Genomic DNA, 18,946 nt, shown 5'->3' on the forward strand with positions numbered 1-18,946 from the left:
GACAGGAGAAGCCCCGAGGGCCCCATAGCCAGCAGAATCCGGGAGCTGCGGGGCCGTCGCTGTGGGGTTATCGCGGGGAGCAGCGCAAACGCCTCCCCCTCAGTGCAGCCCGCCCGCCATGCGGCCCTAGGGGCGGGGCCTGCGGGCGGGGGCGGGACTTGTATGCAAATGTAGCTGGCGGGGCGGGGAGGTGGCGCATGCGCGCTGCGCGCACGGAGCAGCACGGGTTCTTACACAATGCACCGGGCCGGGCAGCCGCGGGGAGGGGGCGGGGTCTCACATGTAAATGAGTGCCGGGTTTTGCCGCGCCATTGGATGAGGGAGGGGAAGGGGCGGGACCGGATATGTAAAGCAGCGAGCCGGCGTAGCGCACGGTGGGGGGAGCAGCGGGTCGGAGCGGTCATGCCGACGGGGCGTGGCCCGCATGCAAATCATGCCGGCTCTGGAGGCGTGGCTCGGATGCAAATACTCGCGCGGCCGCTTCCCGCCCCCTGCCCGTCAGTCCTCTCCCCGTCGCTTTAAAAGGCGCCGCGCCTGCGCAGAGCGCCGAAACCGGGACTTAGTCTGTTACACAACCGCGCTGCGCTCCCCGCGTCCCGCTCCGCCCGGCGCTCCTCTGCCCGCCGCTCCTCCCGCTCCGCCCGGCCGCCCGCGCCTCCGGCATGAGCGGGGACCAGCTGCACAACGATTCCCAGGTGAGCGCCCCGTGCCCGCCCGCGGGGCGCGCTCCCGGGGGACCCCCGCCGCGGTGCTCGCATCTCGCCGTGCCGGCCCTGGGCTGGCCGCCTCGCCACCCCCCGTAACCCCAGCGGGGGGACCGTGCCCCCTTATGGCCGCCCCCATAAGTGTGGGCAGAGCCCTGTCAGCCCCCGTGTCCCCCCGCGGTGGGATGGGGGGCGGTGGGAGCGGGGACCCGCGTGTGACCCCCGGGCTGGGCGGACAAGGGGAGGGGGCGCCTGCCGCGCTCCCCCGGCTCGCTCCCCTTTGGGGGGCTCGGGAGGGGTCCCCTCATGAGCCGTGCGGGGGCCGGGGGGGCGCTTCACCGGTTCCCCCATCACCTTCCGCATCGCGCCGGGCTTTTCCCATTTAGTACTTAATTCCTATAAAAATGAGGGTGAGGGCGGGGGTGGGGGTCCCCGGGAGCGCCGCGGAGCCGGGCGTGCTGACGGTGTGTCCCTGTGTGCTCTCCCCGCAGATCGAGGCGGATTTCCGAGCGAACGGTGAGTGCGGCCCCGGCGCGCCCCTCGCACAGACATGGCGTCCCAGAGACTAAGTCCCGGCTCCGCGCTCACCGGCCCCATTGTTCCCATCGAGCTGCCAAAAGCGCCCCTTTCCCGCCGGGATCGGGGCCCCCCGACCCCCGCCGCCCCGAGTGGGGGCACCGCAGGCCCCCGATCCGAGCCCAGCGGCTCTGCCGGGGTCGCCTTTGGGCCCCGATTCCTCCCTGGAAAGTCGCCTTGTCGACGGTCGGGACTTAGTCTCTGCGCCATTTTCTTTTTCTCTCTCTCTCTCTGTGGCTTTTCTCTCCTTCTCCTCCTCCCCGAGCTGCCGCCGAGCCGCCTCTGCAGAGGCACCGGGCCGCCATCCCCGGCACCAGCCCCTTGTAACCGAGGGGAAAGCAAAGTTTTTAGTTAAAAAAAAAAATTTAAAATCCCAAGTCGCCTTTTTTTTTTTTTTTTTTTTTAATCGCAGGCTCCCTCCCCCCACTGCTCCCCGTCTCTGTTCCTTTGAGGGAATCCCTCCCTTCCCCTAAAATGAAAGGTGATTGCAACATGTTGCTCTTTAAAAGAAGCTGCTGCATCCATTTTAAGATCTGTCTTATTTTCTTCCTGGCTATTTAAATGATGTGACTTTACCTTGTTAGATGGGTTTTTTAAAATTAAAATAAAAACCTACTTTAAAAAACCCAACAGACCATAGTGTAGACAATTCCAGAAAGGTAGACAGCATCACTTTAGGGACTTTGCAAGCTAACTTCATTTTGCTCAGAAACATTTACAGGAGTCCTGTAATTAAAAAAATATATATATATACACTGATATATAATTTTTTGTATATGTATATATTTATATATGAATATATATGCATATCTGTATGTATATTTATATTCATGTATATATATACAGACATACAATTTTATCTTTTCTAATCAGCCTGTTGACTGCTAACTTTTTCTGATAATTTATTATTTTTTATAGGAAGCAAGCCGATTGCAAGCCTACCTCATTTGATAGGTGTCAAATTGAAGGGCTTAAATAGGGTGAAAGGGAGTTGAGGGTATACAACCAACCTTTATGTGTGTGTATTACTGTCACTCTTTGGGATGTGTGAGGAGCTCTGAGCTGTCTCCTGACTGCTGAGTTGTTAGAGGACAAAAAGGGAGTTGAAAATATCTGCTTGACTTATAGTTACACTAATTTTTAGAATGCTTCTCTGGATGATGTCCACGTGCCTGGTTGCTTTGTAGGCTACTGCGTGTAAATATTTACAGATCTACGCTTGCGAGCACCTTTCGTTCTGTCAGTTCATTGGAATGTGATTGTGTGTGTGCAGCAGGAGCAGACAGTATCAAATATGCACATTTTGAACTCTTCATTTCTATTCTGAATTTATAGTGGGGCTCTGTGAATAATTGTTATTAGGAAAAAAGGGTGCAGTGGATTTCCCAAGGAGTACGGGTGTAACTCTTGAAGCATTTTAGATATACTTGCTTCATCTAAGGATCATCTTTATTTAGGGAAAAATACTCCCTGGTAAGCTTTAGTTATTTAGTACTTTTGTACATAGAGGAAGTGATGTATATTTGACCTTTTGACTCCATCTTCCAGTGAACCTTTCAGAGGGATTTTTCTCCTCTATTGTGACCATGTGCTGTTTTATTCTTCTAAGAGCTTTAGTCATACAGCTCTTAAAACTCCTGTGGTTTTTATTTCTACCATGTGTTGAAAGAATTCAGTCCAGAAATTCAAAGTCAGACACCTTGATGAAAAAACCAAATTCCTGGTAAATCAAGCACACCCAACAAATCCATACCAGTGCAGGCATCAGCACCCTTTTTCTCTTACTGTAATTATTTGTGACAGTCATGTAACATCACTGTCATTGATCAGAGGCCCCTAACCCCCAAAACCCTTTTCAGCACTGGAAGGTATGGGTAACCCTGTTAGTCTCACTGAGGGAATAATGCTGACTAGACAGTGGATTCTCTGACCTTGTGACCACCCCTGATCTCCCTGAAAATCTGTCACCTCTCTTCCTCTGAGCCTGGTTTCCCCTGCTCAGGAGCTCTTTGCACTGGTGCCTTGGGAATTGTCACACACAGATATGAGAATAGCAGTTCTCCTTCAGGCACAGCACTGAGCCTCTCACTCTTATTTTCTTGATTTTTGATCCTATTTAGTGGCAAAGATAAGGAATCCCAAGTGCCAGGTTTTTTTCCCCCCAGATGTTTAGAATTGGTTTGTACTTTGATTATTGTCAGGCAGCACTAAACAGTAGAGCCAAAGTCTCCTTTTAGGCCTCCTGTACTTCACATTTGGGGGAGGGGAAGTTTTTCTGGGGGCTGGTACTGACTCATTCTAAGTGTTGAGTGTAGCAGCAGTAAACATTTTTGTTAGTAGAGAGTGTTTTGGGTGACTTTTGGCTAGTGTATCAGTAATAGGGCAGCTGAAGCACTTAGAAGCTTCCTGTTGTTATTAATGTTCCTATCTGGGTCAGTGGACACCCTACCTCGAGTTGTGGTCACACAAGTTGTTGCAGCTGCAGTAGGTGGGGTGGATCTGCCCATTGCAGGTCAGCACGGTGCAGCTGCTTGTAGCTGGGTCTGGTTACACACCCATTTCATTGATAGCAGGGTAGTGCTGGGTATGAGAGGGGTGCCAGCTGTAAATACGTGTTCCTGGCTATTTCTTGTCATTAAATTGCCAGATCACTCTAAACGAGGGTGTCCTGGGCAAATTCCAACTTGAGTAATTGCATTTCATTTCAATATGCAGGTTCTCCCTCCTGTTTGGCTGTGGTGGGTATTTTTTTCACCTTAGCTGTATTTTTAGTATCCGTACGCATTGCAAAGAATTTTCCATGTTCAGTCCTAGCAGTGCCTGTTTGCACACCATGCTGAGAGCAGTATTGTGCTGAAACAGCCAGCCTTTACTGCAAGTAACATCCTTGCAGTCCTCAGCATTCAGAAGGGAAATGGAGTCCAAAATTGTTGTTTCCAGCTACAGCTTGGATGCTGAAAATGTCCCCACCTCCACAGATTTGGATTCTATTGAGTTTTGCCTTTAAGAGCTTTGTTACTCAGGTTGGATGTAACAACCTCTTACTACTGAGGGCAACGAGACTAAAAGCAATTTATCTTGACTTTGAGCTCTCCCATTGTGTTTGCAGAGTGCACTAGATAAAGATTACTTTTGTTTGCAAAATAATCAAATTGAATTGCAAAACTACTAAATTCTACTAACTGTTATTAATGCTTTGGCTGCTCAGCAGCCTGTGATCAGAACTTGTGTAAAATCCTGAAGTGCTCAGTGTGGAGACTGAGGACATCACCCCAAGCAGTGCTTTTTGCTTCCACTTGATTTGGCCAGTAATGTTAAGATGCAATTTGAGGTCAAGTATCACTGGAGTAACCATTACAGTGTATTAACAGGAGTCAAGTGTGAATTTGTCCAGCCTCACAGAGGTGGCTTCTGCAATTCAAACATGTTAGAAGGAGGGGCTTGCTTTAACAGTGAGTATTTTTTTTTGAGAAAAAAACTGAAGCCTTTACTGCTGCAGCATCTTATCAGGAACTGGCAGGTTTTTTTTGTTGGCCCAAGCACTCGTGAGGCATCTGTGTATTTATCAGGCTGGCAACACGAAGGAATGAGCAAGAGGGAAATTCAAATTAAATAACAGGAGTGCTGAACCAAATGCCTTACAAGTTAAGGAATTTCAGCACGTTTTGTGTTTTGCATTAAATTCATGTTTCATGGATGACAGAGCTGTGCAATAAGAGGTGTGGGTGATTTAAATGCTAACAAACTGTAGAGCAACATAGCAGAGATCTTTAGGATTTCTCAGTGGTTGTGAAACAGTCTGTTAGAGACCAGATTTGTGCTTCCTTGCTGCTGCCTTTGCCGGCGCCTTCTGGATGGGTGAGAGTTTTTTGAAGGAGAGCAGGGCCACTTCTGGCACAGGGCTGTGTGTACCTTAGCACTGCTGTTAGAGCCACTGTGCTAAACAAACTGCACGGATTTAGGAAGTGTGAAGGCACTGCCTGTGCTCTGTGTGTGTGTGACATGGCAGGGAGAAACTGTCTTTTAAGTTCCCTGGGAACACGTCTCAGGAATGCTTTAAATGTCAAACGTTTGGCAAGGGATCCAAAGTACAAAAGGTAATTAATAGTATTTAGGTGCAGATTGATATCTCTGCTGAAAATTTCCTTTGCTTTTTCTGTGATACGTGGAGATGAGAACCCAGAAGAATGTAGCTTGTTCCTTCCTTGCATGGCTCCCTGCCTTCGCTCCAGACTGCAGTGCTGGTGGTGAGCCTGCATTGTGGGAAGTGCTGCCCACAGCCTCAGAACAATACTTGGGGAGTTTTAAGTCTGCAACCACTTAGATTTTTTTTTTTTAAATTTCAGAAGTATTTTACATAAGATGCCAATCTCTGCAAAATTTCTTAATTTTGTTTTTGCATTGATTTTCAATATGTTCACAGCAATCTCTCTCAGGGCTTGTTAGGATATGACAGTGTAGCTTCACTATGGGAATTTTCAGATTGTGATAGGTGAGAGTACTCTGAAGTAAATTTATCATTCATGACGCTTCTCAGAAATGTAAATAAACATATTGTTGGTAAGCTGTTCTTCACTATCATGTGCGACATGAGTTGGTTGCATTTATTTTCCCCAGCAGAAGCCTCAGAAGGGCTTTGCTAAAGACCTTGAGGTCTGTTGTGTTAATTGTTCTGACACATTCAGCATTTCGGTTAAAACTTAAAGGATGTCTGGTGGGAGGGGAGTTGTGTTTCTGGGGGCTGCAGCCAACTTGTGTTTTTGTTAAAACTCAGCAGAATTACTTAAATGTGCTGGAAGATGTGTTTCAGGGGTTAATGGCCCGTGTGTTTCTTCCTCCTAGCAGGTTTTCTTAAGATGTTTCTTCTTTCACTCCAGTGTTAAGCACTCTCTGTTATTAATGTGTTATCAGGGCTTCTTTGTTTACTTTGTAAAACATGAAACATTTTGAACCAGGGGACCGGTGTAAAAGTGTGCTTTTTTTTGCATGGCTTCATGTAAATTAGACACACAGCTCATAAATGTGATCAAGCACAAATCAGATTTAATTTCATTTACAACTGTGACTTCAGATATTCGTTAGATAGTTCATTGAATTCCAACCTCCTGAGTTGCCCTGTCAGCAGAAACTGCAATAATATGTAATTATAGCAAGTACTTAACATCTCATTGACTCAAATTCCTCTGTTAATGATTTCACTGGATTCCTGTTAAAGTAATACCTGCTGCAATGGCACAAGCCACTGCCCTGTTAGAGGGAGGCTCCAGGTCAGATTCTTCCTGGTGTTGTAAATTGCTGTAGTTCTGCTAAATCAGTGGAGCACTGACAGTGTATCTGCTTTTTTGTTACTCGGCTGCTGGGATGGGCTTTAATGACGCTGTGACTATTTAAGAGATACACAGTTTAACCTAGGAAGTCATTGCAGATTTCTTTTTCCTGTGGCTTTTCAAGATGGGACAGTTTGTCTTTCAAGTCCTCTTGAGCTGATTGTGCTGATACAGTTTCTCATATCCTTGAAGAACATTCACAAATATTTATTGGCTTATTAAATTTAATTGATTTTGTGGCTTCCAGTTTTATAGATAGTGCTCCCCATTTCATAGAAAACCTCACACTCCAACACATGGAAGCAAAATCTATTTAGTGTTATATATGCTGCTTCTGCCTGTGTTTTTGAAGGTCTGTGTCTTAGCTTTCCAAATCTGAGAGAAGATAGATGTTGAAATCAGTGTTTATTACATTGCTGGGACTGTCCCTTTTGACAGAGCATATGACACATCTGCCTGTACCTTCTCCCTGCAGGACTCTCTGTTCTGAGCTCTTCAGCACTGTCAGCATTCAAATGTGGTTCATCTTTAGATTTCAGAATTTCAGATTCCTCCTGGTCAGGGAATGAGAGAAGGATTTGAGCTTGCTGTGATTTCAGCAGCGAGTTTGCTGCTGTTCTGCTCTTCTGAAAAAAACAGTAGAAAATAAATGTAAAACCCAATTCATAGCTGCAGTAGGATTTATAAGGAGAGCTCCTTTTAAAGTGTTCCCAGTTGGTGTTGTCCTTACTCTGCCAGTAGCTGCCTGCTTCTGCAAGTCCTCTGTGTGTGCTCTGGTGGCTTCCATGTCCATCAATGGTTGAACACTGGAGTTACTGCAGCGTGGAAGGGCTGTTCCAGGCAGAGCAGAGCAGAGCAGCCTTTTCTGCTGCAGGCTCCTGCTATTCCCTGCTCAGCTGAGCACGTTGTAGTAGTGGTTTCCCGGTGTGTATGAGACTCCAGTATTTTTAGCACAGCGTTTGTTCAAAATGTCCTGGCTGACATAAATGCTAAATAGTTCCAGTGGATTTAATGAGGTTTCTAGTTGGAAATATTTTCATCTTGAATGCTTGCTTTTTAAACTAGTGATCTTAGGCAACTGCTGTAATGTCTTGTGGTGTCACAGCGAGAGTTAGGACTTTGGGAAGGGGATGAGAAAAGAAAGGGTGAATTTAAATTTGGATTCTTGTGACCTGTATGGTGTAAGGAGGATTAAAAAATTGGTTTTGGCTTCAGAAATATGAGCATACCTGCATGTTTTCAAGTGGAAATTTGGTTTCTAAATTTGACTTCTGTAGCTGCTCAGCTGATGAACAACTGAGAGCTCCAGAGCTGAGAATGAAAGTGGAGAATGTGAAGCAGTAGTCAATCTTCCTGAAATTTATTCTTTTGTAACATGTACTTAGTATCAATGATTTTCCAACTTCTTTGAGAAAAAAAATCACGATTTTTAAAAAATCCTTGTCTGTGTCAGCAGGAGCAGTGGCAGGAAATACATTTTTGTGCCAGTCCTTGCAACAAACAATAATCTGGGAGATCCTCCAACTGGTGGAGATCAGACTTGATGCTTTTGGAGACGTGGGAGACCTTGGCAATTAGTTCTCTATTAATACTAATGATAGAGATGGAGTTCTGTAATGAGGGAAGATGAGTAGGAGAAGGACAGCAGTTCAAGTAAGAATTGCCTCACAAATTTTCTAAAGTTATCACAGAGTTCTGTGATGTTTCCCATCATCTCAAGGCCTGTTTCTCTGCTGGAATAAAATACTCTACTGGGGAAGTTCACCTTGTTTCATGGCTGTTGCTTGAGTCTGAGCAGTTTCTCTCAGAGGTGGTTGCAGCATAGTTCAGTTTGGAAGAATGACTTGCACTGACAGCTGCTCTGGGCTTGGATCTGCCTGTTCCCAACATGAAGGAGTCCCAAGGACAGGCAGCAGTGAGCATGCCTTACTCCTGTCTTGGGAGGCTTTGGAGGCAGGGGCTGGAAAATGTCTGAAGTGCTGATCTTGATGGGATGGGGGGCAGTGCAGGCTCACTGGAGGCACAGCAGGAAAGTTAGTGTAGGTGCTTGTCACTCAGCCTCAGCGGTGTCTCCTCAAGAAAAACACCCTGCTTCTCCACCTGGGGTACTTAAACCCTTCCTAAGTTTGAAGGTGTTGACTTCTGAAATTGGGATGATGTCAGGGTAAAGAGGGACAGCATCAGACTGTTGGGAAATGGTTTTAATTGGAGGCTCCTGTCAGTCCTAAAGAGACAAAAGTTCCTTCCCACAGAGCTTCCGATCAGTAGAGGTTTTTATTCCTTATTGATGTTTTTGACGTGAGTGTATTTGTTCATGTTCACAAGCTTGCCATATGCTTTGTGCAGTTGTGAGCTGTGTGGGTGTCCCTGTATGTATTTTTATCTTATACCTTCGTCAGAGAAGGAGCTTTTTAGGGAGTGTTAGCAAGACAATGGCTTTCTTCTCTATTAGTGTTGCAGAATGCTGAACCTCGAAAGATGGAGATGGTGTCCATCAAAAGATGGAGATTTTCCTTCATAATTCTGCCCAGCATAGACATGTTACAGACAGATGGACATTCATGGAATTCAGCTTTGCAGCAGAGTAATTCTGCAGCTGCCTGTATCTTTCCATCACTGGAGAGAGATTGATTTCTGCCTCAGGAAAGCTTGGAGTGTACTTGTAGCTTCACTAAAATATTTTTATCAGTCTGTGTAACTCATCTTTGGCCATGTCCATTAAACTCATGTTTCATGGTGGGGATGTCCTTGTGTCTGGTTTTGGGCAGGCTGGAGTTAAGTTTCTTCCTGGTGCAGTGCTGTGCTTTTGGGTTTGGTATGAGAATAGTGTTGATAACACACTGATGTTTTAGTTGTTTGGACAACTAGCTAAGTGCCTGCTAGGTCTCATCAGCTGCAGGGTACAGCTGACAGTCTCTTTCACACACACAGCATTCAGCACATAGTGCAGCTTTATTTGGGGGAGAAATACTCTTACATTCTCAATGAAGGCATAGTTCTGCTTCTTCAAGATGTCCATTTTTTTCCATAATGCTATTTTTCAGTGATTTTCTAAAAATAAGACCCTGGTGGCTTTTATTCCGTATTGCTTATTTTGTAATCCCAGTCATTGATTTGCATAGTGTTACTAATTTTTGCAGGCATCCAGGAGCTCAGTAGTTGAATATTTTGCTGTGTTTAAGAATAAATGATAAGAAAAAATTAAATATGAGATCTGGTGTTGAACATGCATAAACTGCATACAGCTTTTCTGTCTAAAACCCACTGTTTGGCTGCCCTGAAATAAATTTTACCAAAGGATTTGGAATTTCTGAAGTGTTGGGCTCACTCTACTACTCAGTATATGCAGCAGGGAATTGGAAGTTGTCTTGTTTCCATCCAAATGTCTGGTCAGTTTGGTGCAGCTAGATGTGTGGCAGTGTCCAAAGGGAACAATTTTAAGAATTTTTAAGAACAGTTTTTTTAGACATTGGCCAGAGATGTGGCTTCATAGTTAAAAAGTCAAGAAAATAATTCCTAGGGATGGAGCAATCCCCAAGTGCAGATAGCTTTTTAATTTTTTCCTGGCATTTGTCACATACTCTGCTCTGTTGCCTAACACAGCTTCTGACACACGAGAGCATGAACTTGTAGAGTGTTATCCAGAACATTTTTTCTTTCATTTGTCACTTCTGCACACATTTTCAATTGAACAACATTGCAGCAGCTTTTCCTGTGCATGTAACATGGAATAGCTGACCTGTACTTTAGGGCCAGGGCAATGTACTTTAGTTGAACTTTTTATTGATGGCAATATTTTACTACTAAAGGCTTATTCTGGTATTTGAACAAGAGCCAGACTTGTCAAAACAGCTGCTCCTCTTCCTCTGAGGTTGCACTTTCTTGTTTTGCAGAGGCGGCTTATAAAGACCTTTTAGGAGAGAAGATGCTTCAGTGCTTTTTTTCCTTTTAAACTATAGAGGCTATTGCAGATTTTTCACTAGCTGGAGGTAGAGTTGAGAAACATGGTGATCTTCTAAGTAAAAGGCAGAGATTTCTGGAGTTGAGGTTTAAGTACAACTTGTAAGCAGAGTTTTAGGAGGAGAAAAGCACAGGTAGTAGCAGGAGACAGACCAACCAACCCCCTGTTACATACAGTCTCTTTGGGACCTGATAACCAGGTGGGAGGCTGTCTTCCTGCAGCAGATGCAGGTGGATGGAGTTTGTGCTGTCATTAGGGAGATAAGTAGCTGATAAGTTGGCAATTCTTATTCCAGCTCCTGGTTTGGTGCAGTGCTGCCTTGCCAGCTGTCAGCTTGTCTGGAGTGCTCGGTGCTCTGCTCAGGACATGAGGGTGAAGGGTTGAATGTGGAGAGAGACTCTTTTGAAGCTGAAGGCAGGAAGCACCAGGGAGGGACATTTTGTTACTCATGGATGCTGTGTCTGGGTTTAAGGTCATTTGTGCTGTACATTGTTATCTTGTCCTCAGGCCATATTGTTTAAACAGGCAGCACAATGGGGAAAGAGGGAGTACCATGCTCTTCTCAGAGCTGGAGAAACCAGAACATAGTGGAGTGATTTTTTCCAGCACAGAAATAGATGTAAAGCTGTCTGGCTAGGATGGAGATTCAGTTCCACCTTGGACACTTGCTTCTGACTTTTAATTCCTTCTCCAGCTTAGGACTGAGGTGCTTATCAAAGGGCAGCACACAGTATTAAAAAAAGGAGCTTCTGCAGTTTTAGCATATTGTTATATGCAAATCTCATCTCAGGGACTAGGGTGGGCATTTTTTTCTGTGGTACTGTGTTATTTTACGAATACTTAATGATACAGAACAAATTAGAAATGTTGTGTGGAAGGTTCTGCAATTAATGAAATCACTTTGCAATAGGGAGACAAGACAGTGTGTTCCTGGTTTGTGTGCAGGGTTCTGGTATCAGGTACGTCAGTCTCTTGCACCATACAGCCACCTTGCTATGAGTGTCTCCCAGCTGGGCCTGGAGCAATAGGAAGAGCAAATTATGTCTTCTCCCAGTTTGTGAATGCTGGTGAGTGTGTGAGTAAGATCAGTTTTTGGAAAGATAAAACAGCTGGGCTGGGCAGGTACTGGTTTAAACTTGACTTAGGAAGGCACCTTACAAGTCAGACGAGCACTCTCCTGTTTAATCCAGCCTTTTGGGAAAAGGGAAGCTGGAGCTCTTTGGAGATCCATGGGAAGGGGATGATTCATTGCAACACAAGCAGCATGTACAAAATGGAGGGATGGAGGAGAGCTAGTGACGTACTCTGAGGTTTGTTCTCCAGAGTTAATGACCACCAGATGGGGAATAAAAGGCAGCCTGCTTTTCTTTTGAGGACTGGGAATGTCATTGAGGCTGTTAAAATGTGCTGTATCTGTGGTAATGCTGCTTGTGCACAGCAAACCCTTTGATGTGTGGATCAGAGTTATCTTTCCTAGCTGGTGTTTCCCCTCAACACTTGGGTTTTGGCTGAAGATGAGATTCTTGCAGTGTGGTTTACAGAGCACCTCAGGGATACGGAGCAAAACTCTGAGTGCTTTCTGCAGTAGAAAAGGTGAGGTGCAGGTTGTGTTCCTGTGCCCAGCATGAGCAGCCAGACAGCCAGGGGCAGTTGGTTCATGTGGACAGAAATGTGGTGTGAGATGAACTCATAACAACAGTGACCTTGATTCACTTGTGCAGCGTTGCCCAATCCCTCTGTAGGTGTCATCTCCATCCATCTCTGCAGTAAGCAAGCACTGGCACAAATCAGAGTCTGAATGTCAGTGCTGTTAACTCTGATGCTCACAAGTTGTCATCCTAGAAGTGTGTAGGTGTTTGGGTTACTTTGTCTTGCTCCATCAGATGGGACATCTCTCCAGCTGTCCAGGATACCTTTGGACATGAATGTGGAAAACATTTGCATTTTTCAAGAGCCTTTTACACTTTTGCAATCTCCTCTCCTCCTGCCCTCTTCCTGGAAGACGGTCAGAGGAGCCATCACCTTGTCTGAGTCATGTTATCATAGCTGTGTATGTCACCTGCCCTTCATTAGGGAGCATAAGCAGGCTGTCCTTGAAATACCTGTTTTTATGAGTAGATAGAGTCTTCTAATTTAAAATATGCTGCTCTCTGGGTTTTGGTAGCTGTCATAAACAGTGTCTTTCTTTTATCATCCAGTGGGCTTATTCAGCATCACCTGAGTCTAAAGGAAGCTGCTTCCTGGGTTTTAGGCTGTTGTAATCATACAGATATAAAAAGTACAGCTTGGCAGCTTTAGTTGTCAGCATGAGGTCTTGGGAGAGCCCAGCACGGTGTAGTTTTATTTTCCCCAGTCTATAGCTTGTCTTGCAGTAGATGGAGGCTGCAGCTGGCAATAAGGTGAAGGCTATCCCAGTAATTTAATTCTTAAATTGAATCCTGGGCAAAAGGCAGAAGCAGTTGAACTGGCAAGTGCATCATTTTCTTGTTTCAGAAGTGAAGGTGTAAAGTTGTTCTGGAAGCACTGCTTTCTGTCTAACACATTTTCCCCTTCCTTCCTGTCCTGCCCTGTTGTTGTGACTTCTGTCCACTGATGCAGAATCGTCAGTTTATGGTTTTGTTCCACATCACTGTCAAAACATGAGCTTGTCTGTGCACAGCAAAACATAAATTTACATTTGAACCATAGCCTGAGTTAAAATTCTCCATCCCTGTGTTCATGAGTGGGCCTCTCCTGCAGCACTCATCCTGGGCAATACTTGCCTCTTTCAAGAATCTGATAGATTTTCCTTCAAAGCTGCCAGTGTTGTGTGCACACCAGCTGAATCTGGTCTGGGTGCACTTCAGCACGCTGGGTCCATGGCTGCTGCCAGCAGGGATGGGGAGTTCAGCAGGGGCACTGCATGTCCCAGGAGCCAGTCTGTGCCTGGGCTGTGCCCATGCTGCTCAGTGTGCTTGGTGAGAATGTGAAACGATGCTGACACCATGGCCACGTTTCTGAGGGATCAGAGCTAAATCTTTGTGTGCTGAAGTTAGGGTGTATTTTTAAATGGTTTCCTTTGTAGGGAATGAGCTGTGGAGCACTGTTTTGTGAAAGAAGTCCCCTGTAGCTGTATTTCACAATAGCATGAAACAGTGTTCAAAACAGATGTGAGCTTCATTTATTAAGGGCAAAATTAGTTTGGTTTTAATTTAAGTTTTTGTGTTTTTTCTCACTTTTTTTGAATACCCCCATCCATTTACCCTGGAACAGGAGCCTCATGGTCAGACTCTAATCCAGAGTAAGAAAACTTGAATTCCAAAGGGAATTTGTTAGTGTGTGATTTTTTTTTTTATAAGATAAATTTTTATATAGTCTTTTTGTGTGTATTAACATTTTAATTTCAGCAGAGGTTTGGAATTAGTCTTCAGCAATTAGCTCCATAGGTAACCAGAGTCAAATATGTCCTGACTTTGTTTTTCTCCAGTACTAAGAAAAGTATTTAAAAATTATTGTAGTACATAGACTACAAACAAGTATTTTAATCTTTATCATAGTAGCTCCAGAGGCCAGACAAGTAAGTTTTCCACTGCTTTTCAGTTCAGGAAAGATAAGGTGTTCAGAAGGACTTTCTTCTAAGCATCCATGGAGTGTTTGAAGGTTCAAGAATTAATGCAGATTTGTCATTTCTAGGTTTATGACAGGTCTGTTATATCCAGGTCTGAAGGTGCTGTCATTTGGTCAGCAAGTGTCAGGGGCACTTGTTCAGTTCCTCATTCTGTAAGCTCAGGCTCTTTTTTAAATCTTTCCTGTCTCTTCCCCATCACTGCCAGGTATTCCTACAGTGTGTATATACTACTAGGTGGTGTATTCAGCACTTTGCTAACTACAGGTATGTGATTTCCCAGATCCTGTCATCTGAATGGGTTTAGTTACATTCAAATCCAATTACTTGGGGAGATTGGTACTCCAAAAAAGCACAGACTTATGTTGTCAGGCATCTTTGTACACCAAGAGTCAGAAGATGTTCCTTCCCTGTAGGTCCCTGCAGTTTCCCTTGCACTTAATCCACCCTTGTACATCAGATGTGCCCGTAGTTCATAAAACACTTTGTTATGGAACAAATGCTGGGCATGACCTTAACTGTAGACTTTACATAGTAGCAAAGTTAGATGGTTTTTTTGTTTGGTTTTTTAGCATATCATGCTTGGTATTAGCAAGTTACCTCCTTGTTTTACTTGTCCGTGCTTTTAGCTTTCACTTAAAAAGGAAAATTGCAGTTTCTCTGTCAGGGTTAGCTGTCTTACTGTGAAGTGCAACAGGATTCCAGTACTTGTCACAGTGACTGCAGTGACAATGTCTTGGTCTATATTTTGATCTCAAGTAACTCATACTCCAAAGTCTTGTTGTGAAAACCTAGTGCTGAACTGTTTCTCTGCTTGTAGATCCTTTCTTGAGCAGAGACTACTGCACTGCTTTACCTCCTACTTAGGAACCAGGTTGAACTTACATTGTATCCAACAAATTTGGGGTATTTAGTACAACATCAGGAGAAGAAAAGTATTCCTGTTACAAGCTGTTACTTAAAACTGTTTCTCAGTTTTATTAAACACGTTTCTTCAGGAGTATGTCGATCTGTTGGAGCAGCTGCTTAGTTTTGAGAGTGAAATTAAGTATCTCATGTTGTTTGCTAATTTTCAGAATAGGTTGATCACATTATTCTTTCTTCTGATATTAGGGCTACTTGTCATGCAGCTTTCCCCACTTATGGGCCCTGTTAATATTACACAGCCCATTAATGAAAGCAGAAGGCTCCAGGCTTTCACTGCTGGAGCCTTTTTACATTTGAGAGGATCAAGTAAAAGGTGATCACAGGTCGCAGTTGTGACCACAGGAAAATGAGCAAATTTTCCCTGGTCTGCTGGAGACTGGAGTTCAGGAAATAAGATAATTGCTAGTTCAAAAATAATGTGGTACACTTTTAAACTTGCAGAATAATGTCACTGAAATGCTTGGAAACTCAAACAGATTAAATGTATTTGGGGGTTGCAGTTTCAGAAACTGCTGGGGCTGCTGTGCACTCCTGGGTAAAGCTGAACCTGCTCAGAGGAGAGTGAGCCTGGCTCTGCTGGATACCTGCACAGTGCTCTCACTCCCACATGTGCTTTTGTCTAGCACAGGCTTGAAATATTTGGGAGATCAGGACAGGAGGAAATGGTGCAGCTGCTGCTCTGGGCTCTTTGTGTGAGAGCAAACTGCTAAATCAGCTGGAGTGGCTGCAGCTTCCATGCTGATATTAGTCATTCATGTAAAATTGATAATAAATTTTAATAGATGTATTGATTCAATTTTGACTCTAGTAAAAATTATCATAACTTTAAAAAAATTGTCTCAACATATATAAAACTGGCAGCCAAGAAATTTCAAAATATTTCATAGCATTAGAGCTGAATCATTCAGGAATAAATTATGAGATGTAAATAGTCTTAGATGTTCATCTTGTTTCCTTTGCCTATTTCTGCTATAAAATAATCAAGTGGAAATAAATATTTCCTAATGCATTGGAATACCTGTGAAAATAAGATTTATAACTTGGGTTTCTCACTTTAGGTTATATTAAAGAGAAATAATAGAGCCTTGAATCTTTATGGTCGCTTCTGTAGTGCTCATAGTTTTTCAAGCATGTTTCTACCCCTCTCACCAGTGAACATTTTAAAAATATCAGGTTCCATGTTCAGAATACTGGAAAGTAGAGAATGTGATTATGTTGCAGAAGCTCTGATATGATGGGAGCACTTGGGGTTTGAAGTGTAGTGATAAATGAACTTTTGATGACACTCTGCACCTGCAACCTATTTCCTTTGGTTTAAACAGCTCATTTAGTGACTGTGGTAGTGGAGGGCATTTGAAATCTCAAAAGAAAAAGCTGTTTCCACAACTGGTTATTTCTGTGTAGGTAAAGAAAGGACTGCTCTTAAAATTGAGGCACAAGGTAACCAGAATTGATTCAGTTCAGTTTTTGAGGAGTATGCTTGCTTTCTTTTAGATGGGAAACAAATTACATAAACATTTCCTCCCCTTCATGTCTTATTCAAGGCAGATTTGAGTTTTTCATGGAGTAGAATCTCAAAATGTTGACTGTGTGTTCCATGAAGAGATGCCAGCTATTAGTTTTTTAAAAATGAAAAGGAAAAAAAAAACCTAGCAAACAAAACACAACAACAAAAAAAAAACCCTCAGCAAACTGATAATACATTGCATGGAGTTTTTTAATTGAAGAAGCTAGGAGTGTACCATGCATAATAATGTAGCCACAGCCTTTTATCCTGTGTCAATAGGTTATGCTTTATATTCAGGTATTTGTAATGGTGTGATGTAACAGTTGTCAACTAGTGAGATTTGGCCTGGATTTAACATAATAAACAGATTACAGCTGCATGAAGAGATTAAAATCAGTGGCTTAAAGTAACATTTTGTAAATTGAAGACTTCCAGTGGAATTTAGTGCAGCTACTTATTAAAATATTGCATTTAAAACTACTGTGTCCTACACTGCTCTGCTGATCCTTCTTTCTGCACCCTCTTTCCCTTGCTTCAGAAGACTCCAGAGTACAGAAGTGTAGAAATCTCAAGTGTCATTAAACATTTACGTTGTGTTTACTTTCTTGTGTGTTTTAGCTGGAATCAGATTTCTCCTTGTATGCTAATTGTGGTGAGATCCCCTTAAGGCAGGGGAATTGCATTCCCTCCCTTGACTTGAGAATGGGACTTGTGGCAAGGCTGATTCTGATAAAATGCTTCTAGACACTGCTGGAATTGGCCTCTTGTGGGTGAGTGATCAATTAACTCACCCACAATGGGGACAGAGGTGAAATCGGGCTGTATCCATCCAGTGCAGCCCTACACTTAAAAGGAATCACTGTAAATAAAAGGGGAAAAAAAAGGCCCAACCAAAAAAATCCTGTCTGGGATCATTGTGGGAGTTGCTCCTACAGTGAGGAACCTGCTCATGTGTAATAAAAATAAGTTCTCAGTCTTCTGAAACAAATTTATTCTAAGACTTTGGCCCTGCTACCCCCCATCAGTTCAGCTTAATGGGAATGATATTAAACAAATAGGAGAATAATCTGACTGGTGCACAAAGCAGTGGTGTTGCTTGGTAGATTTAAAGCTTCTACCAGCCACTTTTTTTTTGTCTTGTGCATTCAGTTTACACTGTCAAAGCAAGCATTGCAGAGGCTTGTTCCCAAGGGTGCTGCCTCCCTACAGCAAGCAGGAGCCCAGCACTGGCCGAAGCCACGCCGAGCTGTCAAGGCTTGGTTAATAAAAGGCTGTGAGCAAATGCCATTAGAGCCTCTCCCTGAGGACGCTGAGCATGTACCACTCCCACGAGTATAAACTGTGGGATCCTGGCTGCTCACACAGGATGGCCTGCCTGGCCATCCACTGCTGCAGGAGAGGCAGTTCAATGCAACTTGCTTGGTTTTTTTCCCCCTGATCTGTTGAATTTTTCCTTGGGGGAGCCCTTGTTCTGGATTAAACCCAGGACAGTCAAACAGACCACAGCCCTGTCCTTGAGTGGTGTTGGTGTGAACACAGACTCTGTGTGAGCTGCTCTTGGGACATCACTCTTGTGATTTCAGGTAGTCTTTACAAAAAACTTATTTTCCATGAATCCAAGTACAGCGGTGATTTACTCAGCCAGCAAGAGAAAATGTTTTTCTAGTTGACATCATTGCAGGGTGATTACTCCTGACAACACAGCCGTCTTCTTGTAATCTACTACAGTTTTTAAACTTCACCCCAAAATAATATCAGGCTATTTTTAAAATATAGGTTGATATATAGGCTGAAGTCTCTATTATCATGTAAGGACTAGGAATTGTCGTTGTTTGCCCCTGTTTTCTCCTGGCTCACCTTGTAAGTTTGCATGCAGTAATCAGCCTTTCCCTTTGCATCACAAATTGTGCTGTTTGCACCTTTCCAGGCTAATGATGGTGTAAAGAGCATTCGGAGGCGGGAGGAGCTTGTGCTGGGGGCACTGACTCAGTGTGCGGGTGCTGTTCAGAACACGAAGTTCTCGTCTGCAGTGCAAAGTTGTGACAGATTGCACCAAAAGGTTCTCTTTGCTCTTGACCCAGTCTGTTGAAGTGACTCTCAGAGCTGTTCCTGGGGCAATTCTTTGCCAAAATTCTCCCAAAGGTGATCCAGCTCTCACCTACCTGTCTGCAATGAGGCAGCAGCAATGTCACTACATGCTGTGCTGGTGGTCTAGGCTTGCTGCTTGTGCTGCAGCTGAGCACTGGTTCTTCAGCTCAGGTTCTTCCAGCTTGGAAGCAGCCAAAGAGTTAAAGAGGTAAAGTTCCTCTGGTGTGTGTGCACTTGGTGTTTCAGTCCACC

General features: G+C 44.1%; 1 protein-coding gene across 1 annotated transcript in view; it reads left to right on the forward strand.

Annotated features, from left to right (window-relative positions):
- Positions 1-532: 532 nt before the first annotated feature.
- TOP1 (DNA topoisomerase I) overlaps positions 533-18,946 on the forward strand; it is a 65,473-nt gene continuing 47,059 nt past the window's right edge. Inside the window, exons 1-2 of the mRNA XM_005489983.4 lie at positions 533-695; positions 1,196-1,220. Coding sequence (XP_005490040.1) covers positions 663-695; positions 1,196-1,220 — 58 coding nt within the window. The 5' untranslated portion in view covers positions 533-662. The remainder of the gene's footprint in view (positions 696-1,195; positions 1,221-18,946) is intronic.

Source organism: Zonotrichia albicollis, chromosome 17 (genome assembly GCF_047830755.1).
Source record: "Zonotrichia albicollis isolate bZonAlb1 chromosome 17, bZonAlb1.hap1, whole genome shotgun sequence".
NCBI lineage: Eukaryota > Metazoa > Chordata > Aves > Passeriformes > Passerellidae > Zonotrichia > Zonotrichia albicollis.